General features: G+C 51.0%; 7 protein-coding genes across 7 annotated transcripts; 3 read left to right on the forward strand and 4 right to left on the reverse strand.

The window, feature by feature from the left end:
* Positions 1-73: 73 nt before the first annotated feature.
* Positions 74-1,240, forward strand: CGCS363_v007605 (putative secreted lipase; the record flags this gene model as incomplete). The annotated part of the gene is made up of 1 exon (XM_036639454.1): positions 74-1,240. The coding sequence occupies one exon, from the start codon at positions 74-76 to the stop codon at positions 1,238-1,240; it is 1,167 nt and encodes a 388-aa protein (XP_036496900.1).
* A 117-nt stretch (positions 1,241-1,357) lies between these two features.
* On the reverse strand, positions 1,358-2,830 carry CGCS363_v007606 (uncharacterized protein; the record flags this gene model as incomplete). Its single annotated transcript, XM_036639455.1, has 2 exons — positions 1,358-2,413; positions 2,477-2,830. The coding sequence occupies 2 exons, from the start codon at positions 2,828-2,830 to the stop codon at positions 1,358-1,360; spliced, it is 1,410 nt and encodes a 469-aa protein (XP_036496903.1).
* A 1,099-nt stretch (positions 2,831-3,929) lies between these two features.
* On the reverse strand, positions 3,930-5,027 carry CGCS363_v007607 (D-malate dehydrogenase; the record flags this gene model as incomplete). Its single annotated transcript, XM_036639456.1, has 1 exon — positions 3,930-5,027. The coding sequence occupies one exon, from the start codon at positions 5,025-5,027 to the stop codon at positions 3,930-3,932; it is 1,098 nt and encodes a 365-aa protein (XP_036496902.1).
* Positions 5,028-5,515: 488 nt separating this feature from the next.
* CGCS363_v007608 (malate dehydrogenase) lies at positions 5,516-7,055 on the forward strand (the record flags this gene model as incomplete). The annotated part of the gene is made up of 6 exons (XM_036639457.1): positions 5,516-5,584; positions 5,643-5,808; positions 6,158-6,190; positions 6,243-6,593; positions 6,645-6,729; positions 6,785-7,055. 6 exons carry the CDS (start codon positions 5,516-5,518, stop codon positions 7,053-7,055), a joined length of 975 nt encoding a protein of 324 aa, XP_036496899.1.
* Positions 7,056-7,169: 114 nt separating this feature from the next.
* CGCS363_v007609 (Transcriptional activator protein acu-15) lies at positions 7,170-9,515 on the reverse strand (the record flags this gene model as incomplete). Its single annotated transcript, XM_036639458.1, has 2 exons — positions 7,170-7,845; positions 7,900-9,515. The coding sequence occupies 2 exons, from the start codon at positions 9,513-9,515 to the stop codon at positions 7,170-7,172; spliced, it is 2,292 nt and encodes a 763-aa protein (XP_036496377.1).
* Positions 9,516-10,468: 953 nt separating this feature from the next.
* On the forward strand, positions 10,469-11,299 carry CGCS363_v007610 (uncharacterized protein; the record flags this gene model as incomplete). Its single annotated transcript, XM_036639459.1, has 1 exon — positions 10,469-11,299. One exon carries the CDS (start codon positions 10,469-10,471, stop codon positions 11,297-11,299), a length of 831 nt encoding a protein of 276 aa, XP_036496061.1.
* Positions 11,300-16,081: 4,782 nt separating this feature from the next.
* CGCS363_v007611 (putative 2-hydroxyacid dehydrogenase) lies at positions 16,082-17,127 on the reverse strand (the record flags this gene model as incomplete). The annotated part of the gene is made up of 2 exons (XM_036639460.1): positions 16,082-16,888; positions 16,975-17,127. 2 exons carry the CDS (start codon positions 17,125-17,127, stop codon positions 16,082-16,084), a joined length of 960 nt encoding a protein of 319 aa, XP_036496062.1.
* Positions 17,128-20,890: the final 3,763 nt, after the last annotated feature.

A 20,890-nucleotide genomic window follows, 5' to 3' on the forward strand; every position in this document is an offset into this window, starting at 1 on the left:
TTGATCAAAGGAAGAGATTTCGACCCAATCCTCCACATGATCAACACTCCGCCCCATATCGTGTTCTTTATCAATGACGATTTTCAAATTTATTTACGCCAGCTTTCTAGCTGTGACCCCTTTGGCTTATGGATTTGGGGACCGCGACTGTACTGGCATCAACGCCATTCATCCTCAATGCCGGAACGCGGATGCCGTTCCCTACCTCAGGGACTTTTTCTACGTTGGCGGTCGCGCTCTGGATACTGCCTCCGGCGAACTCACCGCCGACAAACTCTATGTCGAAAAGCTTAGCCCAGTCCTTCCCCTACGAGAAACACCCATCGTTTTCTTCCACGGGGGAGGATGCAGTGGTACGTCTTGGCTCAACACGCCTGACAACCGCAAAGGATTTGCTAGCTACTTCATTGAGGAGGGCTACGTTGTGTACATCGTGGATGCTGTTGGCAATGGCCGGAGCACCAACATGGACTTGGAGGGATTCCCATTGACGGCGGGATCATCTTCGACTTTGGTCGAAATGGGATTCTCCGCTCCTGAGTTCTACAACGGCTATCCCCAGTCTCAACTGCATACACAATTTCCCGGCACCGGAAGAGCCGGCGATCCAACTTTCGAAAACTTCAAGAACTCCATGGTTCCATACACTACTAACAACATCACCTTCGAGAACGCCATGCGATCTAGCGGATGCAAGCTTCTCAGCCTGATCGGCAAGTCGTACGTAATTGGCCACTCCGCTGGTGGTTCTGCAGGTATTCTGCTCTCCAACGATTGTCCGGAACTCGTGGCTGCCAACATCAATCTTGAATCATCAACTATTCCATTCTTTTGGTACACATACGGAACTGCCGGGTTCTTCAACAATGCCTGGGGTTTGGCCAATACCCCTCTGAACTACACTCCGCCTATTTCCGATCCTTCTGAGCTCAAAAGGGTTGAGGTTGGAAACTCTACCACGGCCAAGCGCAGCTGCTTCCGTCAAGTCGAGCCGGCACGCACATTACCCAATATCGCAAGTGTTCCATACCTCATGATCACGGCTGAGGCAAGCGTTCACGTCACTTATGATCATTGCATTGTGGAATACATGAGGCAGATCGGCGCGAAACCTGAATGGATCAAACTTGCAGAGAGAGATATCCTTGGAAACGGGCACTTTATGCATATCGAGAAGAATAATGGTGAAGTCGCCAAGCTGGTGCTGGATTGGATCGGGGGTAAAGAGGATTTGATCTGATCAAGATGTTCATATCGATGTCAAGCTTTCCTAACCGCTCAACGTACACTCACACATGAATGAATGCCAATTATTAATTTGCACACAGCATCGTTAAGAGAATGATCCGTTTTCTTCTTATCTCTGCTTCAATCCCTGAGGCTCTTCGTGCCACTCTGGCCTGTTGTGCCATTGAGGCGAAGGGGCTCGTGGATCATGGGGTATGTACTCCGGGTGTTCATCAGCATGCGTTACGTGAACCTCAACCTCCTGAGTCCGCAGAATATTCATCTCCATCACCGTACCACGGTTCTCTCGCAACTGATCCTTCTTCACGATGCTCTCGCTTGACTCTGAGCGATCTCTCATTTCCGCGATAATGGTTATAGATGACTTCGCGGTATGCTTTTTGCTCCGTTGTGTCCCGTCGGTATCGGAGGTCTTGCTGTAATGCCATGTTCCATCATCCGTCCCGCCATCAGATTGACTTCTTCCGCATGCGTTAACAACGCTGGCCTGGGCCTTATGCCAGTATTTCTCAAACAGACCGTCCAAAACTGGCAGCGAAGCAGTCAACATTCCGAGCGATAAATCTAGGCATGTCCACACCAAGACCTCAACATAATCCCAAGTAAAGTCGTTCGTCATCGTAGGTCGGATCTGACGTAGAAGGCCGCCGAGGACTGTCACGCCGCCAACTGCCCAGATAACGAAAAGACGAATCTTCTTCGCCCCGCCCATCCGGACTTTCCACAAGATGATGATTGGTGTGAACAGCAGCGTGAGTCCCTGAGCAACATGGATGCCACTTAGGACCTTGGACTGTACCCCCAAGTCTATGCATACGGGCACGGGCTCGAGGCGTCCACGTAAGGCCAAGTCCCATTGAACCGCTGGCGGATTGCAGGCGAACACGTTATAGAAAATTGCCAGCATCACATAGGCAACCAGTGAGCCCATGAAAATGTCCCACGAAATCTGCCACCAGCGATTGATGTGATCTGCCATTCGACGTATGAAGATGGCAATTGATAGCTTGATTATGCCCACAGCTACGTAGAATGTCGTCTTGCAAGTCACAGCAACGACCATGCCGAAGTTATACTGCTCGTACGTGACTTCCCACGTGTGGACGGCGGCCGCGCCTGCTGCGAGTGACGTGATCTGGGCGATTGGATAGACGAGTGCAACTAGCTACATCGGAAACAATTCATGTTAGCAATGACGACCAGTCATCTTGAATTGCTTTTCACTTACTGCTGCGATGATTATTGTCCAGTCATCCCATCCGAATTGCATCGTCGAGCCCCTCTTCAACCTCAGTCCGACCCTCCCGGCCGTGGGAATCGCGATGGCCAGAATAACAAAGATGAGACCCGCCAGGATGTTGGGTAGCCTCGTCTCGTATGTGTAGTCCGCCGGAGGTTTGGCTGCAAGAAAGTAACCCTTCATTGGGTTGGCATCATTCATCCCAACCATACGGAAAAGGCCTTTGATGATGTAGTAGTCGTGCCGTGTCGCAGGCGGCTGTCCCATGAAGGCTGAAAGCCCCGCGGCGGGTAGGCTGGCTGGATCATCTGGAATCGACTCGAATGCATCCGTGGATGCCATCACAGGCGAGGAGTTCGTGTGCCATTCGGTGGAAACGAATGCGGTAGGTAGGTCATCTCAGTCGCGCACGATGGGCAGGCTTATGGTTTTGAGCAAGTTTATTCAAATGTGAGTGCCACACCAAGACAAACTCTGACAGAAAAAAGCAACGGGCTGTCTGCGCCAGAAGATTTCGCTTCTGCACCAAAGATTATGGCTTGCTGTGCCAGATGGGCACATTAGCGAGCCACACTATGCTGCAGTGGTATGATCTCAAATCTGCATGCGATGGCAAAAGCGGCAGCGTTTCCTTGAGCGCAGGAAGCCGTGCTCTTGGCTAACAGGGATTGTATTTCGGTCTCTTTTGAGGCAGACGCGTTCTTCGCGTTCTTCGCGTTCTCCATCAGACCTCGTGGCCCCCAAGACTGTGCTCCTTCCAAGTCCAGTCGAAGTGGCGATCATCTAAGGAGATAACTCAAGCCGGCTCGACGTTTTGCTTCAGTATCCTCAGTGTCGAAGTCTTGTTCTTACCTTCTCCCATCTTGGTCAAGACCAAAGAGACAATGTTCTTTGGATGAACTCCTTGCCCCTTGTGATGAGCGGAAACAGGGGCTCCGGGGAATGCGTCCGGATCTAGCGTGGCACCCGCCGGACCCCTGTAGCCACGCAATGTGCATGCTAATTTCCCCTGATCCTTGCTTCTCCAGGCACTTGTTGGGCGTGCCCCTCACCGGTCACGATTCTGTGGAGTGATCCAAACGCGATTACCAATGATTTTGCAAAGTGAAAATGGCCCATCGACCTTGTTTACCAAAGAAGCAAGCAATTTCATACACAAGGTACAGGAGCCTAACCATGAAAGTCCTTGGTTCTGTTCACTAACCATTCTGCGAAAGCAAACTCTCCGCTTCTCGATCGGTCCGGGTCCACATCGTCATCTTGCAGGTTGCCACACCCACAACTAATCGGCTAACCATACCTTCAAGAGTCGGACATGTTGTATACGTCCCAATAATGCATCATACATGAGACAAGAAACATGAATCATTGGATATAGTGTAAGTCCGCATTATCTATCCGTATCTTAAACAGCAGCAACGCTAGCCTAGGTCCCCAGTTTCTACCTCTTCTCACCCAAAGCAATGATCTCCGCCTCGATGGCCTGTCCAAACCCATCCGTTGTGCCCTTTCCTCCCAGGTCAGGGGTCATGATTGATGCCTCAGACCGGGCCAACACATTTTCAATCGCCTTGAGCACCAAAGAGGCAGCATCTGTGTATCCGTAGTGCTGAAGAAGCATTTGGCCAGCCCACACCATGCCGACAGGGTTGGCGATGCCCTTGCCATAGATATCCGGGGCACTGCCGTGCACCGGCTCGAAAAGACTGGGGAACTTGCCATCGGGGTTGATGTTGGCTGAAGGAGCAATACCGATAGTACCTGTGCAAGCGGGGCCCAGATCAGAGAGGATGTCTCCAAAGAGATTGCTGCCAACCACCACGTCGAAAATGTTTGGGCGTTGGACAAAGTGCGCGGTCAAAATATCGATATGGTACTTGTCGAGGTTGACATCGGGGTAGTTCTTGGACATCTCTGCAACGCGGGAGTCCCAGTAAGGCATGGTGATGCTGATGCCGTTGCTCTTTGTAGCACTGGTCAGGCGCTTGCGGGGTCTGCTCTGAGCAAGGTCGAATGCATAGCGGAGAACCCTGTCGACGCCCACTCTGGTCATGACAGTCTCCTGAATGACAGTCTCTCTGTCGGTTCCCTCAAACATTTTGCCGCCAATGCTACTGTACTCGCCCTCGGTGTTCTCACGCACGATCCAGAAGTCGATATCGCCGGGCTTTCGGTTGGCGAGGGGCGACTTTACGCCGGGCATCAAGCGGCACGGGCGGAGGTTGATGTACTGGTCGAATTCGCGGCGGAACTTGAGCAAGCTTCCCCACAGTGAGACATCGTCGGCGACTTGGCTAGGCATGCCCACGGCACCGAAGTAGATGGCGTCAAACTTGAGGAGGGTTTCCTTCCAGTCAGATGGCATCATCTCGCCATGCTTCTCGTAATAATCGCAGCTCGCAAAGTCGAAGGTCTCGAACTGCAGAGAGAGACCAAAGACTTTGGCGGCGGCTTCAAGAGCGCGGACACCCCATGGCATGACTTCCTTGCCGATGCCATCTCCGGGAATAACGGCGATTTTGAGCGTTTGAGGTGCCATTGTTGTTGGTTGGTGCTGGTAATGACTGGGGTCTGGTAGATCTGACTTTGGATTGTTCGTAAAGAAATCGGTATGACGGTTTATAATTGCCACGACGATTGGAGCCGTTTGACGATATCGGAGGATGTTGTTTCCGTGGAAAATGTCGTCGCCGCGTTACGCCCGCTGCATTTCGGGGATGAGGGAATGTGGTCGCTTAAATATTTGGCCGCGGCTTCTTAGTCCCGCGCCAGCGACGTCACTGTCGGCAGCTCTCAACGACTCACTCGTCTGACATGTCCGAAAAGCCGAGGGCCTGTTGGTAAATTTTCAATGGAACTTCGGTTTTGTGTGCGAGCTGAACTGCATGTTTCGGCTACTTATACAAGTAGGCAAACTAGCACAGCACTGATGCCCAAGAAGTACGTGAAACTCGCACACAAACTTCGTGATCTACCAGCTATTTGGCATTGTAACACTTTCAAAACTTCATTGAATCTCGATTCAAAATGGTCAAAGTTGCTGTACTCGGAGCCTCTGGGCAAATTGGCCAGCCTTTGAGTCTTTTGCTCAAGTCGGTACGTCAAGACGTATTTATACTCTATGTGTCTTTACACTGACGACACGGTCTTAAAGAGCCCTCTAGTGTCAGACCTCAGGCTTTATGATGTCGTGCACGCTGTGGGCGTGGCAACTGACCTTAACCACATTGATACTCCCGCTCCAGTTAAGGGCTACCTGCCTGAAAATGACGGCCTGCAAAAAGCTCTGTCAGGTGCAGAGGTTGTTCTGATCTCGGCCGGTAAGCTCTACTCCTGCGAACTGGGAATTATAAGACACTGTGTTGCAAAAGTGGAACCACAATTGCTAAGCAGCAATTGCGCCTTCTCCTTCGCAACACACCCCCTCAGATCTTGGAGAGTCGTCTACTGGATCTGAACTTCGCAGTCCCTCTACGAGAGTCTCTACTAAGGGGAAAAAATCCCTTCCGGGTACGCCGGAGTCGGGATTCGAACGCGGGTCTTTGCTACTCAAAAATAACACGATAACTGGCAGAGTCAAAGGGCTCATAACTGTTGCAAAAGTGGAACCACAATTGCTAAGCAGCAATTGCGCCTTCTCCTTCGCAACACACTGACAGGGGGCATTAGGCATTGCTAGAAAGCCTGGAATGACTCGTGATGGTAAGCGTTTCTTGTCAAATAGACGTGCTGATAGTTACCTGACACTTTCAAGACCTTTTCAAGACCAATGCCAGCATCATTGCGGACCTTGCTACCGGTGTCGCAAAGTTTTGCCCAATAGCCTTTGTCGGCATCATCACCAACCCTGTCAACAGCACTGTCCCCATTGCCGCTGAGGTGCTCAAGAAGAACGGCGTTTTCAACCCTCAACGTTTATTTGGTGTGACAACTTTGGATGTGGTCCGAGGATCTAAGTTCGTGGCCGACGTCCTTGGAAACGACCCTCGGCAACTCAAGGTCCCGGTTGTCGGTGGCCACTCCGGCGCGACGATCCTGCCATTGATCAGCCAGTCTGAGCCCAAGGTTCAGCTGAGCCAAGAGCAGATTGAAGCCATCACCCACAGTAAGGAAATCGCCGCCTATAAAGAAGACTTAATCTAACATGCCTACCAAGGGGTGCAATTTGGCGGAGATGAAATCGTCAAGGCGAAAGCCGGTGCTGGCTCTGCAACCACATGCATGGCTTACGCTGGATTCCGGTAGGTGTCTTCCTGGATCATGTTGGGAGACGGATGTGACTGACGCAGGATGTAGATTCGCCCAGGCGATTATCAAGGCAGCCCAAGGTCAGACTGGCATCGTAGAGCCCGCGTATGTGTATCTGCCTGGTGTACCGGGGGGTGATGCCGTATCCAAGGAGCTCGGCGTTGAATACTTTGCCGTTCCTGTGAGCTTCGGTGCCAATGGTGCTGAGACTGCTCATCCCATCGGCTCTCTTTCTGATTACGAGACGAAGCTTCTCAAGATTGCTGTGGACGAGCTGAAGGGTAACGTCAAGAAGGGAGAGGACTTTGCGCGAGCTTAGAATGTGTTATAGACAGAAAATAGCTTCATATGAAGACCTTTCTTCTGCAAAGATCCATTTTAAAAGTCGACTCCTAACTCCGGGTATCTCTAATGGATCTCATTAAGCTTGAGTTTACATCCCAGTTCCGGCATCATTTACAATATCTATAAGAGATCCCCATGTTGCTCCGTCGAACATGTCGAAAAAGTTATCAGTGTTACCATACTGATCCATTTGGCCCTGGGCGGTTCTCTGTCGATCTGGAAATGTCGTGGGAATTTGTGAGAAATATGTGCTCATGTTAGAGGCATTGTTCTGAAAACTCATATCCTGGGAATTTCCAAAGAGGGTCGGCTCCCCCGTGCTAAACCCTGGGGAAAATGTGGTCATTTGTTGGTGTGAGCTGGTAATATGTTGCGGGGTGGTTTCCATGTTGTAGTAGAAGTTGTCGCTTCGGTTGTCGTGAAATCTGACGCTTCGCTGGGCGGAATGGGGCAATGGTGTCCTTGATCTGTTCTGTGCGATCGCATGTGAGGATCGAGAAGATCGCCTATGAGCCCGATCTAGACGTCCACGAAGTCCCGCAGATGGGGCTTGTGTCATTTGCCGTTTTGTTGTCCGTGGACTTCCATCACTATTAGTCGGAATTGGGCTCGGTGTCTCATCCCCTTCGGTGCGGGTTCTCTTATGCCCCTTGGATCTGTGATCAATGTTGTCCAGCAGCACAGATAAAACTCCTTTGCAGTCCTTAGCCATACGCCATCGGTTTTCCATGACCGTCAGTAACTTGAGAACGGTACGAATATCGCTGAGAAGTAATCAATTAAGTTGATCAAGACAAATGGTAGAAGACAGGACTTACGACTTAGCTCTAGAGAGACTGTATGACTTCACACGAGCTGCAAGCGCCAGCACGAGACCGCTCATCCAGACGGCAGACATGTAGCCGGGCCAAAATAACGGTCCTCCGGTCTGGTGATACTGCTCGACAGTTGGTACAATAGCCTTAGCGGCACTGATGCATGTTTGTAGTGCCGCACGAAACTCGGCACATCTTGAGTCCAATGACAGCGACGGTCTGTTGAGTAGAAGGACAGTGTAATGATAGGTGATGTATGGGAAGACGGTTGGATCTGGAGTGAGCTCTGGAATGTTCATGAGGGTTGGACCGGGTCGTGGTTCTGTGAGGTCGTTGCCCCAGGCAGCAACGTCGGCCTTGAGGAAAAGGATCGTCTGGTTGTTCATGTCCCGAGCATGTATGGACCTATGAAATACATCTAGGACTCGTCCAACCAGCTGCGAATGTCTTACATGGTTTTGAAGAACGTTCTGTGTCTCTTGACGGTGTCGAAGAATGGCGGCAGCTTTGGCTGTACTGGCGTTTGCTTCGCTATTTACAGCCGCGTTTTGGTCCCCTTCTTCCACTTCTGTTGATGAATCTGAATCGTACTCTCCTTTGTCTCGGGATTTCGCACATCTTTCGGGGTGGTTGGCTGGAAGATGTAGTATCGTGTTGTCTGCTGCAGCACTTGCGGGAGAAAGTGCGGATTGCGCGACAGGTTCGTGAAGATCCCTATGCCCTGGAGGGCATACATCGATATCTGAGTCTTGAATGCCGCTAGGGTGGCCCAGAGACTGGCTCACGAATCGATCTAGAACATAAAAGCTCCAGAAAATGCGCTTGCGCATGGATCGTTCATCTGGAGATAGGTGGCCATATCGAACGGGGCAGCGATGCATGCCGGACTGGAATATGGACTTTGAAATAAGACCACCGACGGACGACGCATGTCGAAGAGACATGACGGATATAAAATACACTTGAGCGCTAAGAAGCGCCTGGATGGAACAGGCATCGCTCCGTAGAGCCAAGAGGCTCAGGGTGGGTAGTAGATCGGAGCTTGATCGGATCCCTGCAGATCCTATGTCCACTGCGACGTCGCTATCGAGTCTCGCAATGTTGAAGATGCACCTGAAGATGACTAGACGGCTGAGAGACGCAACATTGCGTCGGTCATGCTCGGTAGCGGCGTACAGAGCGTCCAACTCGGCGAGGCATTCGGGGCCTTGCAAGAAAGGAACTAAGGGGTGCCAAATTCTGAAGTATGTCATCACGAGCGTCCTGGCGGTTGAATAGTCTGGTAGTTTGCTCATATCATTGATGAAGTCGGAACCGGTAGAAAATGGGGAGAGGTGATCGTGCGACTGTGGGTGAGATTCATGGTGGCCCGCGTTGTCCGCATTCTCGTCTGGCTCGGTCTCATCATCTCCTCCGGCCCCGACAATACAATCTTCTGGTGATGGATCATCGCGAAGTTCTGCGCCCACGTCATTGGTCCGCTGGTTGGCGTCTGCTGTTGCGCTGGTTTGTGCGGAAAATGCTCGTCTCACGGTGTTGATAAAGTAGACACCAGAGGAGCTGCCAACAAACTGGCTCTCGCCGTTGGCAAGTGCTCTGAGACTCCCAATCTCCGGCATGATATTGAGTTATGTTCGAGGCGAAGACTTCTGCATTGGGCTGCTCGGCGTTGTGGCGATCATGTTCCCGAAGGTGGCTCATCCAGCGAGAGTAGGAGACGTGAAAATGACCGGTTTACAGCCTACACTCCGTTGCGTTGACAGCGTCCGCCCCCCTTTTTTTTCCCCGCTTATGCAAAAACATGAAAAAAAGCCAATTTTACGCTGTGACGCGCATTTCTCTGCATCGCACGCAAAACGCGTCAAAGTCATCACCAACACCTCAATTGCCGTCAATCACTATAGTCCCAGTAGTATTCAAACGTATAACTACACGATAGAGACATAAGGTGTGTATTTCATGCTTCCGTAGCAGTCAATCTACCCATCGAGGCATTGCCAACCCAGCTAGTCACCTCATCCCCATACCATTCGACCAACAAAAGGTCTATTTTCGTCATGAGAGATCAAGATGACATTTGCTGAGGAACAGAAGAAGAGACCTGCTGTATGACTTTATATATCTACTCAGCATACGGTTTGTATGGCTCTGAGTAATATATAAGCATACCAAGGGGCTTGATACGGTTCTTCAGAGCAAATGCTTTGGCAGTCAACAGGATTAATGACTCTCCTGATAGCTCAGCTTGTTCACGATATTGAGCAAGAGTCTACTGCTGTATAGATTGTGCCCTGTTACTTACAGTTTGCCGCTGGTCAGTACATGTCCGTGGTTTATTATATCAGATACATCGAGAAAGACGCCGGGCGACGACGACGATACAATGGCGCCCAGAATATCGAATCTACAGCTATCGACGATCGCGATGATACTGCCATTCGAAGACCAAAAGACCCACGAGCTGGCAAGTATCGTTGGCTGTACCGAACGAACGATTCGACGACATAGATCACGACGTAATATCACTGGCGAAGTGCAGAGATATAAGAGGTGCCGCCAGAGTCGACAAAAGATGGAAATATGGCATCGTACAGAGCTTCTTGAACTACTGCAGTACCGCAGCGATCTATCTCTTGAAGAGATGCAAGATTTCCTATTTGAAGCCTTCGAGATCCAGATCAGTCGTTCTGCAATCAGTCGACAGTTAAACTCAGCTGGCTGGACGAACAAGAAGTCCAAGATTATTGCTGCTCAGCGAAGTGACGAACTACGATACGAGTACTTGTACCGTATACGACGATATCGCCCCGACCAGCTGGTATTCGTCGACGAATCCGGCGTCAATAAGGATACTGGGATACGGAGGACTGGATGGGCGCCGAAAGGGCTTGCTGCGTTTCGAACTGCAGAGATTGATCGGTTTCAGAACTCTCGCGTACAGATCCTGCCAGCCCTCACGTTGAGCGGTATCCTACACTTGACTACGTATTATGGTACGACTGACGGCGATGGGTTCTTTCGTTGGCTACAGGAGTGCCTTATCCCGAAATGTGGGCGTTTTCCAGAGCCAAACTCTGTCATCGTTATGGATAACCTCTCCTGCCATCGTATACCTGAAATCGAGGGTTTATGCCGGGTATCAGGTGTCCATCTCGAGTTTCTGCCTCCGTATTCACCAGACTTCAACCCCATCGAAGAGTACTTCGGCGATCTAAAGCGATACATCAGGAAGACGTATTCGAAGTGGAACAACGATGAGAATGACACTCGGGATTTCATGGAATATCTACGTGACTGCGCTATGGAGATTGGGTATCGTCTACCCCAGATCGAGGGCCATTTCCGCCATTCGTTCGTCAACTTTGATGGGACAGAGCATATATTTGACGATATCGAACTATAAAAGGGAGGATTTGCTGCCAATATTGAACATCAGCAAGCAATCCAAATTTTCATCGTGCGTTCGCGCGCAATAGATCTTAATCGTGTCGTCATATGATGGTCAATCATCAAATCCATGATTGTAGCCAACAAGATTGCCAAAAGGTTAGCCACAAGCGCACCAGAACACAAAAAATATACCGTCGTCCATTGTTTTCGTCGGTAGCTACGTATACATATCAATTTTGCCTGTATAACGGCTGAAACGCGTTGTTGATGCTTGTGACGATGATTTGTGATGATGACACGTCATCACGATCAGAGACTTCAACCATAGTCAGAGACTTCAACTGCCCCTAACCAGTATCGGGATGGACCGAAGTGTATTGTTTGCAGATCCAAAATAACAGTAATTCTATTGCTTTTATACGTATAGAGCGGCAGTGTTGAATCTACGGCTATGGGTAGACTTTTCCGTGGTTGAACACGTCATGCAAAAAAATCGCGCATACAGTCAAACTTCACACCACTCTTGCTGTATCACTCTTCTTCGTTATCCTCCTCCGAGTAATACGTCTCTGTTGACGACGTATCACTCGAGATTTCAATCTGATTGTCCTCATCGCCTTGCTCGATTTCGTCTTGTTCGATCTGTAACTGCGTGGGCAGCATCTGCGACGCTGACAGCAGTGGTGACGAAACGAAACCAAAGAGTTCCGAAACGCCTACAAAGTTAGCCATATTCGACAGTAAACAGCTCTATATACACTCACCACGTCGACCAACTTCAACTGGCGTACCACGGATCTCTTGCTCGATGGATTGACGTGGCACTAGGGCGTCGATATGTCGGGATGACCCCAACTCGCCTGAAACTAGCGCCGCAGAGTTTTCAACTGGCGCCGCCGCCGTCCCTCCTGGCAATCCAGCGTATATTCTTGTATAAACATCTCCTTCTGACTCTCGATGGTTTGAATGAAGTTCAGAGTGAGATACCACGTCGGAGAGGGCGTCAGACTGCCCTCCGTAGTAGGCGCTGTTGTCTATGAAGGATTTGATCGAGTTCCTGACATCTTCGGTAAGATCTTGAGTAAAACCCTGTTCAGTAAACCAAATATCTGGTAACTTGCGAATTGCCCGCAAGCTACTGTCTACTGATCGCAGTTTCTGTAGCTTCTTTCTGAACCCTTCGTCGACGTTATATCGCTTGCCGCGGACGGATATAAACCACTTGATGAAGCTGGCCACTTGATCTAGAGCTTTTCGAGGCGAATCCGGTACCACTGGCGAGGACGAACGAATCGGGAGTGCGATACTTGGTTGACGAGTGCTTGGAAGGTTCAATGGCGGAAGAGTTGGCAACGAATACTGTGAGATGTTCGCATATGGCCAATATGCCGGCGGCGGCGGCGCCGGCGGCGGCAGCTGTACGTATGGGTTAGGATATTGAAGATGACGATCTGGCGCCCCCGCGTTGCCGTATATATTGACGATGGCGTTGCTGTTGGCGTTGGTTAGGCCAGATCTTGACCCTGATGATGGAAGTGCGGCATTTTCAGCCTTCTCTTCCGTCATCACTGTCGTCTCCTGGTTATCATCAACCTCCACGATATTCTTACTTCTCTTGCCCTGGCGTTTCTGATCCTCTATAAACTGGTCGTGAAGAATCTCACCAAGCAGTTCTTTAGGTGGTTCCATATTGTCAACGCCAGCCTGTCCAGTCATAATAGCCTTCGCCCACTTCTCTATATGGTGAGATTTGATCTTGTAGTGCTTCTGGCCTAGTATATAGCACCAGTTGAACTTCTCGTCGCCCGAACTATTCTTACATCTCTGGTACTCTGGGCAGATGTGCGTACGGAGAAGTTGTCTGTGCATACCCTCCTTCCGACGCTCGACGTTTGCAGGATCGTTAGCCTCACGATCGATCGCCTCTTGCATGCCGGCTGAAACGCCTGCTCGGCCACCTTTTCGAGGCGTTCGTACGCCAGTCACTATACCACCAGAGATTGGTACGGCGCTGTATTGCCACTTGACGGTGAGGTGGACTTCACCCCTCTCTTCAGCTTGTTCAAGAGAGGGGACAATATCAACCCATGGAATACTTGGCCAAGTGACCCCTCCAGTAGACGGATAGACCCGAGTGAAGATTGGTGTTGGTTTAGATGCGTTGGTGGGCTTCCTCCAAGCAACGACAACAGCGATATTGGCCTTCTTCACAATATACGAGTGAGCCACTTCTGCCTCAAGTTGGGCGCCGCTGTCTGCCTCCCAGTCTCTACTATTCGCATCTAATACAGGAGCAATACTGAATCTGTTATACGCGATGCTCTCGATGGTTAGATCGAGAACAGGTAAACCGTTACCCTTGAGCGCTGGGCCACGGGTAACCTGGATTTGTAGCAGAGTTGGTTCCTCGTTACCCATATCGTCCTCCTCTTCAAATACATCGTGGAACGACATAAACGTATCATCAGCGCTATGGCGAGGGGCCGTAGGCGTATCGTCCGCAAATCGAGTGGTTTGACGAGGGGTTGGGTTAACTGGGGTCGAGTCTGGTCGAAACGGTGGCATCGACGAAGGCAGAGTACTTCGGAGCCGGATCGTATGCGGCGGATCCTTCTTTCGCTTCCTCTGCGTTGTCGTTGCTTTTTGGCGAGAGGACGCTTTTGGAGCTCTTCGTGATGACGGAGGGGCTATAAGTACACGCTTTCTTCGCGATGTAGACTCAGCCGCCACCAAATCATTAGTCTCGGGTCCAGCCTCGGCGACGATAACCTCCTCGGCGGCCTCCTCGGCGGCCTCTTCGGCGGCGGCAGCCCGGCGAGCCCTCTCGGCGGGCGTAACGATCCTGATCGACGGCGAGGCAGAGCGTTGAGGAGGATCTCTGGCGGCGTCCTGTGCCAGTTGTTGTATACGTCGTTGTTTCCGCGTACCGTTGGCGATGGGTGACGGACGATGCCCAGAAGGGTCATCATCCGCCTGCCGAGCCGCGCGGCGGCGTTTAGGAGGCATCACGATGCCCTCAGATAATGAGATTCAATAGAAATAGATCAATTGAAGCCATCAGAATAGGTCAATTGCCGTACTACGAATATCTACGTGGCGTTGGGCAAATTTTCATGTATATACAGGGATTATGCGTGCGTAATTTCGGCAAAAAGGGGGGGCGGACGCTGTCAACGCAACGGAGTGTAGCCGGTTGTCGGTGGGGTGTTGCGGGGTTAGATTTGTCCGCACGCCAGACGCTCAAACCCGGGCATCCGTGCCCCGTGATGTCGGCGTTAATGACTGCAGGGCCTAGTCATGTAACATGTAAGCCGAGGATGAGATGCACCTGCAATCTGGAAAGTTGATGTCAGTGGAACTTGGGCTATTAATGAAAGCCGTAGATAAACCCAAGTTTGGTTGAAGGAAAAGCTATCGAGTGGTTCAAGATTTTGCAACGCCTATCTACTAATACAATTCACAATTATGCCATCGGAGCCAGCGATCGCAAACTTGGGCATGGTGTTTATTTCTACCAAAGAAAGGCACTTTCGTAACTTTCTGAAGGTTGCGTTTGTGAGTACCCTTGAGCACTCCCTTGAGGTTCTGCCAACGTGTGATTCTCGAACATCATTCCTCCTATGCCTTGAACCTGTTCCCCTGACACCCCATCCATTGGCTCAACGGCCTCAAAGCCCGCCCGCTCGCGATCTGGAGTCGCAGCAGAGAGATTTGAGGTCGGACTTGAAGACTCAACAGCAGCAGATGTTACTTTAAATGGGCTGAGGGGAGTTTCCAACGCCTGCGTGGTTTCGTCGTGGTATTCCTCGTCGCTGTCGAGGTCCTGGATGTGACCGGCAGCGACTTGAATTGACTCTGACCGGGGCGATGCAACAGAAATCGATGACTTGTCCTCAGCCCAGCGCTGAATTTCTTGTGCTGAGTTGAGAGGAAATTTTGCCCAATAGACAGGACCGAATCTTTCTCGTCTTGCTGCCTCAGCAGCGCGGGTGTCTTTTTCATTACCCGAGTTGGGCATGCGGAGTTCAGATAAAGCAGAGTTCAACTGCGCCTCTGAGCACTGTGACAGTAAGGCACAAAGAACGTTTTCCGTTTCTAGCAATCGCCTCTCCATGGTGTTTATGTAGTGTTTCGGGGGGCCCCTGAGTTTAAGTCCTGTTAGTATTTCGGCTTTGGAAGTATGAGATAACCTACCGTTTGCGCGGTTCAGGCCACTGGCAGACAAGGTTGTTGATACTACATTGTGCACATCTTGGTCTAGATGTTGATGTTAAGCTTAGCCGTGGTGAAAATTTCAAGATGCAGGAAAAGCCATATCACCAACCTCTCCCCGCTGCACTTGGAGAGATAGTCAGCATCAGCCGGCCATGTGACAGGAAATTGAGTCTGTACCTTATGTTTCTTGGCCCTGCAAGCAAGACATGCCCCACTACTTCGGGATGTCTTGGACGTTTGGTTATTCTTGAGTCTTTGGTCCGGCATCGCAGTTGTCGGATAATGGCAGCCGAGATCGGTTATTGGGTTATTGGCGTATCTGGCGTAAGACGACCGAGATTTGGGGTTGGGGAGCATACGCGGGATAAACTTGGAGATGGGAGGTTTGTGATCGCTTAATATTTCACCCGCGGACAAAGGGAAGCCCGCGGCCAAGTCGCACACAGGCTTCTGGTGCAGGGCCCACACACGACGCGGACGGCACCCAAAATGAAGCGTGGGACAACTACGTCACTTCAGGGACCAAATGTCATCTTAGTTTTGAGAAATTGGTTCAATTGGGTTGACCTGTCTGATGCATTCAGGCGCCAAGTTGCTCAGGGACAACCGTCAACAGCTCTTCCCCGCACACACCCCGCCTAGCGTTTTCCATACCCAGCAATTCCATCTGCTTCAGGGTCTCGTGAGTGTGTGTTCCCATGTGAGGCACGAGCAATGCGCGCTCGTTCTTAACCAATCTCTCATCAACAACGGGCTCCTTCTCGTAAACATCCAGTCCGACAGCAGCAACATGGCCTTCGTCAAGCGCGGCGGCCATGGCAGCTTCGTCAATGACTGCACCTCGAGCAGTGTTGATAATCACCACACCGGGCTTCATTTTGGCAATCTCCTCCGGCCCTATCAGATGGGTAGTCGCCGCTGAGAGAGGAACATGGACAGAAATGATGTCGCTCGTGCGGAGAAGCTCATCGAATGAGACGTAAGGGGTTCCGGCAGCGAGCTCGTCTGAGAGTGGCTTGCGGTTATGGTAGATGGCGTGGAGGCCAAACGGCTCCGCCCGATGCTTGACTGCACGCCCAATGCGGCCCATTCCGAGGATGCCTAGTGTCTTGCCCTGGGGATCATGGCCAAAGTCGAGACCCTTCTTGAAGTCTCCCCTTCGCAAGTTGCTTAAGCCAGGATTCACTTGGCGGAGGGCCCCGAGAAGAAGGAAGATCGTCAGGTCAGCAGTAGCGTTGGTGACCGGGTCGGGTGCATAGGTGACCGCAATGTTTCGCTTGCTGCAGGCATCTACGTCGATCTGGTCATAGCCAGCTCCTGTGTGGCATATGTACTTGAGGGAAGACGGTAGTTGACTAATGAATTCCTCGTCGAACTTTCCAGCAACCTATCAAGAATCAGCTCGCGGTACTACCAGGCATCACTTGGGGGTCTTGCGGCTCCACTGGCAGATGTCCTCCATATGGCTTTAACATCATGGTACTTGCTTCTCAGGTCCTTGAAGAATTCTGCTCGCGATGCGCTCGTGACCACTTCAGGAGCAGCGACGGTTTTGAGAGCTTCATACTCAGTGGTGGCGTGACGAATAGGGTTGAAGAAAAGAATGCGGGGTTTCGCTTGGGACATGATTGCGGTGCGATGTGAAGCTTTGCTTGAGGCTCTCATTCTGCTAATGACGGAAATTGAAGTCCGCAAACATATACCAGCGTTTGACATCTTATAATCAGTTCGTGCGGATGAACGGCGGGTGCCGCATATTGGAGTGCGATTGCCGCGGCTTAAAAATTAGGCGATCCTTTTCGGTCGATGGTCACGACAACACCCGCGCAGGGGTTCGCGGCTAAGATGTGACTGGCATGACAGAGACTCTGATTAAAAGTCTCGCCGACCAGAATTTCAACTCCGACGCAAAGATTGGAGCAAGGAAGCGGAAGTTTAGGATTGTCATCGACAGTCCAGAACACGGATGGTTTCGGGATCGGCAGCGCGCGGTCAATGCTTTCGAGCTCAAACCAAGGAAACCAGCGACACCCAGAAACAATTTGCGCGACTGTCCCGCGTGAACTACACAGCTCTTACAACGCCACCATAGAGCGCGAAAATCCGTTCTTCTCCGTGAAGTTACTCGAGGATACTTAGAGAATGGAATCATGCCAGGAGTATGCTAGAGACGGATCCCGCAGAAGTACTCGACTCCCCAAGGTGTGAGAGAAGTCTATACGCCATAACGAAAGCGTCTAAATACGACAATTACAACGGAAAATAAAGACAAACATGATGGGACTCTTGTACAATTCGCATTTGACACGCTGACACGCTGTTGAGGGGGGCGAAAATCGCATTCAGCAACTCCCCTTGCAAGGATCTAGAGCCCGGCCAATTTTTCTTTCTTTCGCGACAAGGAAGACGGAGTTATGGATGAAATAGATGGAGAACATATGGTGTTGGTAATTATTTCGCAGGCTTGAAGTCTTTGCGTAAAGACTTAGAACTTAGCCTATCCCAATCGACGTAACGGTTGGTAAAGAGGTTCGTAATCGGAAATAGGACGGTACCTGATTCCCCCTCACATCTGGAATCTTCCCAAACCCGCCACCATCAACCACAACAGCAGCCTATCCGAAATTGTAGGAGCCATCTTTCTAAAATCAAACATAGTAGAGAGGATGACACGCGAAGGCGTTAAAAGGAAAGGAAATTGCATCGAGTCCGACGCACGTCAACCACTGGTTGGTCGCTGTTCGTGTGGCACACACATAACACAAGACATATTGAAACGCCAACGGCCCTGATCATAAGTACACTCGTCCTCAGCCTGAGCGTAACCCGATTTGCAGGCATGGGAGGCATGCCGACCGCAATGGAACCAGTTCTGGGGGGGCAGGGGGGGTTGCTGAGGTCTTCGCCGTTCCATTCTCAGGAAGTGTACTTCAGGTGGCTTGTGTTCGTCAACAACCAAAACAGCATCTCATTAACGACGTGGTAGGATACTCCTTCACTTCCCCACTCGAGGATGACATTGTGAAGAGTTGTGTTGCCGGGTGCATATTGGAACTTTGGTCTTGACGACACAAGGGCGAATCTTTAACTCGACAAAGTACGCCCCACGTTGCTTACCGAGCACCGCTGGCAACGTGACTGGATCTTCCGCGTGTCCAAAATTCCGGATCAAGTGGTCTTATCTCGGTGGGCATTTTTGTTCGTTCGAATCGGTGTCTCGCCTTCGTACTAGGCTGTCAAGACATGTAAAGAATCGGATCGTGATCGGGGGCGTCGTTCGGGCTGCGAGATAGCATGTGGGTGGCCAAGGTGGACTGAAACTATGACCGAAAAGTTTGGCTTCGTCCAGGCTAAAGCGTAAGGTTGGTCAGCCGGCAAAAAGCAGAGTGGTCTGGCGGGCAAACAATTTGTGATACGGAGTTGGACAGGTAGATAGCTTGTCAATAGCACAACACACGGAAGAGGGGCAAGGTTTGCGACTAAACAAACTACAAAAACCAGGCATTGCGAACCAGTTGTCTTTTCCCCACTTAGCTCGTTGTTGTTGCTCGCGCTGTCGTCTCGCAGTATGTGATCGTGTTCTTGGGACTCGCCGTGTTCTTTCAAGAATTCTCAACTGGAACGACAGCCTCGTCAGGTATAGTGGCACACAGTATGTACTCGGTGTAGTATTGACAGATATTGTAGATGGCATCAGATGGCCACTGCGGTAGACAACAGTCCCAATCCGTTGCCAGTATCGTAGCGCGACCGCGCGTTTTCCCAACCTTGGAAACCGCTGGCCTCAAACTAATACATCACCTAGCGCAATGTCAACCGACTCTTTCAAAACGCTGACAATTACTCGAAAGTCCGACATGTGTCCAGAATCAGAGAGGCTCTGTTGTTTGGTCGTCTCAGCTGGTGGGTCGCTGCCGGAAATCGTTTTGGAGGGTGTTTCGCGTAGCTTCCGTTGAGTAATAAAGGCTGGCTGTGCCATCTGGTTATTTTCGAAGCAGTAATTGTTCCAGCAGCCCGAATCTGATCAATCCTCTGTCTTGACTTGTTCGGCATCATCATGCGATCCCTCGACATGCGTGCCCAGAAGGATGTCTCCCATCCGAACGAGTTCAAGAACTCGAAGAGCGTCACCGGTGGATCGTAAACGGTTGAATATTTCCCGGGCTTCTGGTTCGGGTCGTACACATAAGTATCTCAGAAGTTGACGCATATCTTCGTTCTCCTTCTCGAGGTTTTCGTATCGTCTTCGAAGCGATTCAACACGCGTCGTGTCAGGTTCGGTATCCCATGAGCATCCTTTCTCCTGAACGGAGCATCGGAAGCAGGTTGGACGAGTGCCAGTACACTTTGGAAGACAAAAGTGGTCAGCGGAAAAAAAGACCTTTTTTCGAACGGGGGCAACAGGACTGGGAGAGGGTGAGGTAGGGATGACGGGGAAGGGGAGCCTGAACGTTCGGTGCCGTAAGGTATGTATCATTTGATATCTTCCTAACCGTCCTTGCCCCACATCCTCGGAGTCGAGGCCGAAAACCAATGCGATCGCACTTCGATCAGAATCCGGTGGCAAGCTACTTCTTATTGGAGAGACAAGGAGAAGAAGTATTCTTTTTCGACTTTTGGCCACATTGACGGATGAGGACTTCGTTGCCTACCTTGACTTTTCTCCTGCGACACTGAAGACAAGCGGCAAGGACGGGCTGCCTAGCTGGTCTCAGGCCGCGTTCAGGCCCCAGGGGCGCGGGCAATCTGGTCACAGATGCAGCTGGCATAATACGCCTGTAGTTGATTGCTGAAATGGCAGGTTGTCGTTCGGGTGTCGCGATAGCAGTCGCTTCACCAGTGTCCTTTGCATTCATTGCGAAGCCCACGAAGGGAGGGTATGTCTGTGGTGGCATTGAATCTTCGACCAACAGGATTGATCCGGGCTCCTAGGCTCTTTGGGATATCTATTTATAATTAAACAACTCTAGGTATAATGTCCCAACAGCCTCAGCCTGGACCTACCCGTCTTTGCGCCTGGAGGCGAGGCCCCTGGCAGTTGTCGCACTGCAATCGCTCCCCGCCCAGAGATTGCCGCCACTTGGTCCAACTTCCAGTGAGCTCAGAGCTGGCCTGGTTCAATAAGCCTGGGATGACGGGACGGTCATGTTTTTTGCTGCCCAGTTGCATTTTGTTTTGACGGATGAAACCGTAATGATAATCCCGCGTCAACTGCGCGTCAACTGTGGTCGACGGGTTTAGTTTTGTACGACGCTGCCGTTCTTTCGCTGGGATGATAAGGTCTTTGCCTCCTCCACGATTTCTCTCACCTCTTTGTCGCGGTAGTGCCCGCGTTCGCGCCCTATCAGTATCTGTCTGGGCCGTGGTCTGGGATGGTTTGTTCAACACA

Source organism: Colletotrichum siamense, assembly GCF_013390195.1.
Source record: "Colletotrichum siamense strain Cg363 chromosome Unknown KSG_Cg363_contig04, whole genome shotgun sequence".
Lineage (NCBI taxonomy): Eukaryota > Fungi > Ascomycota > Sordariomycetes > Glomerellales > Glomerellaceae > Colletotrichum > Colletotrichum siamense.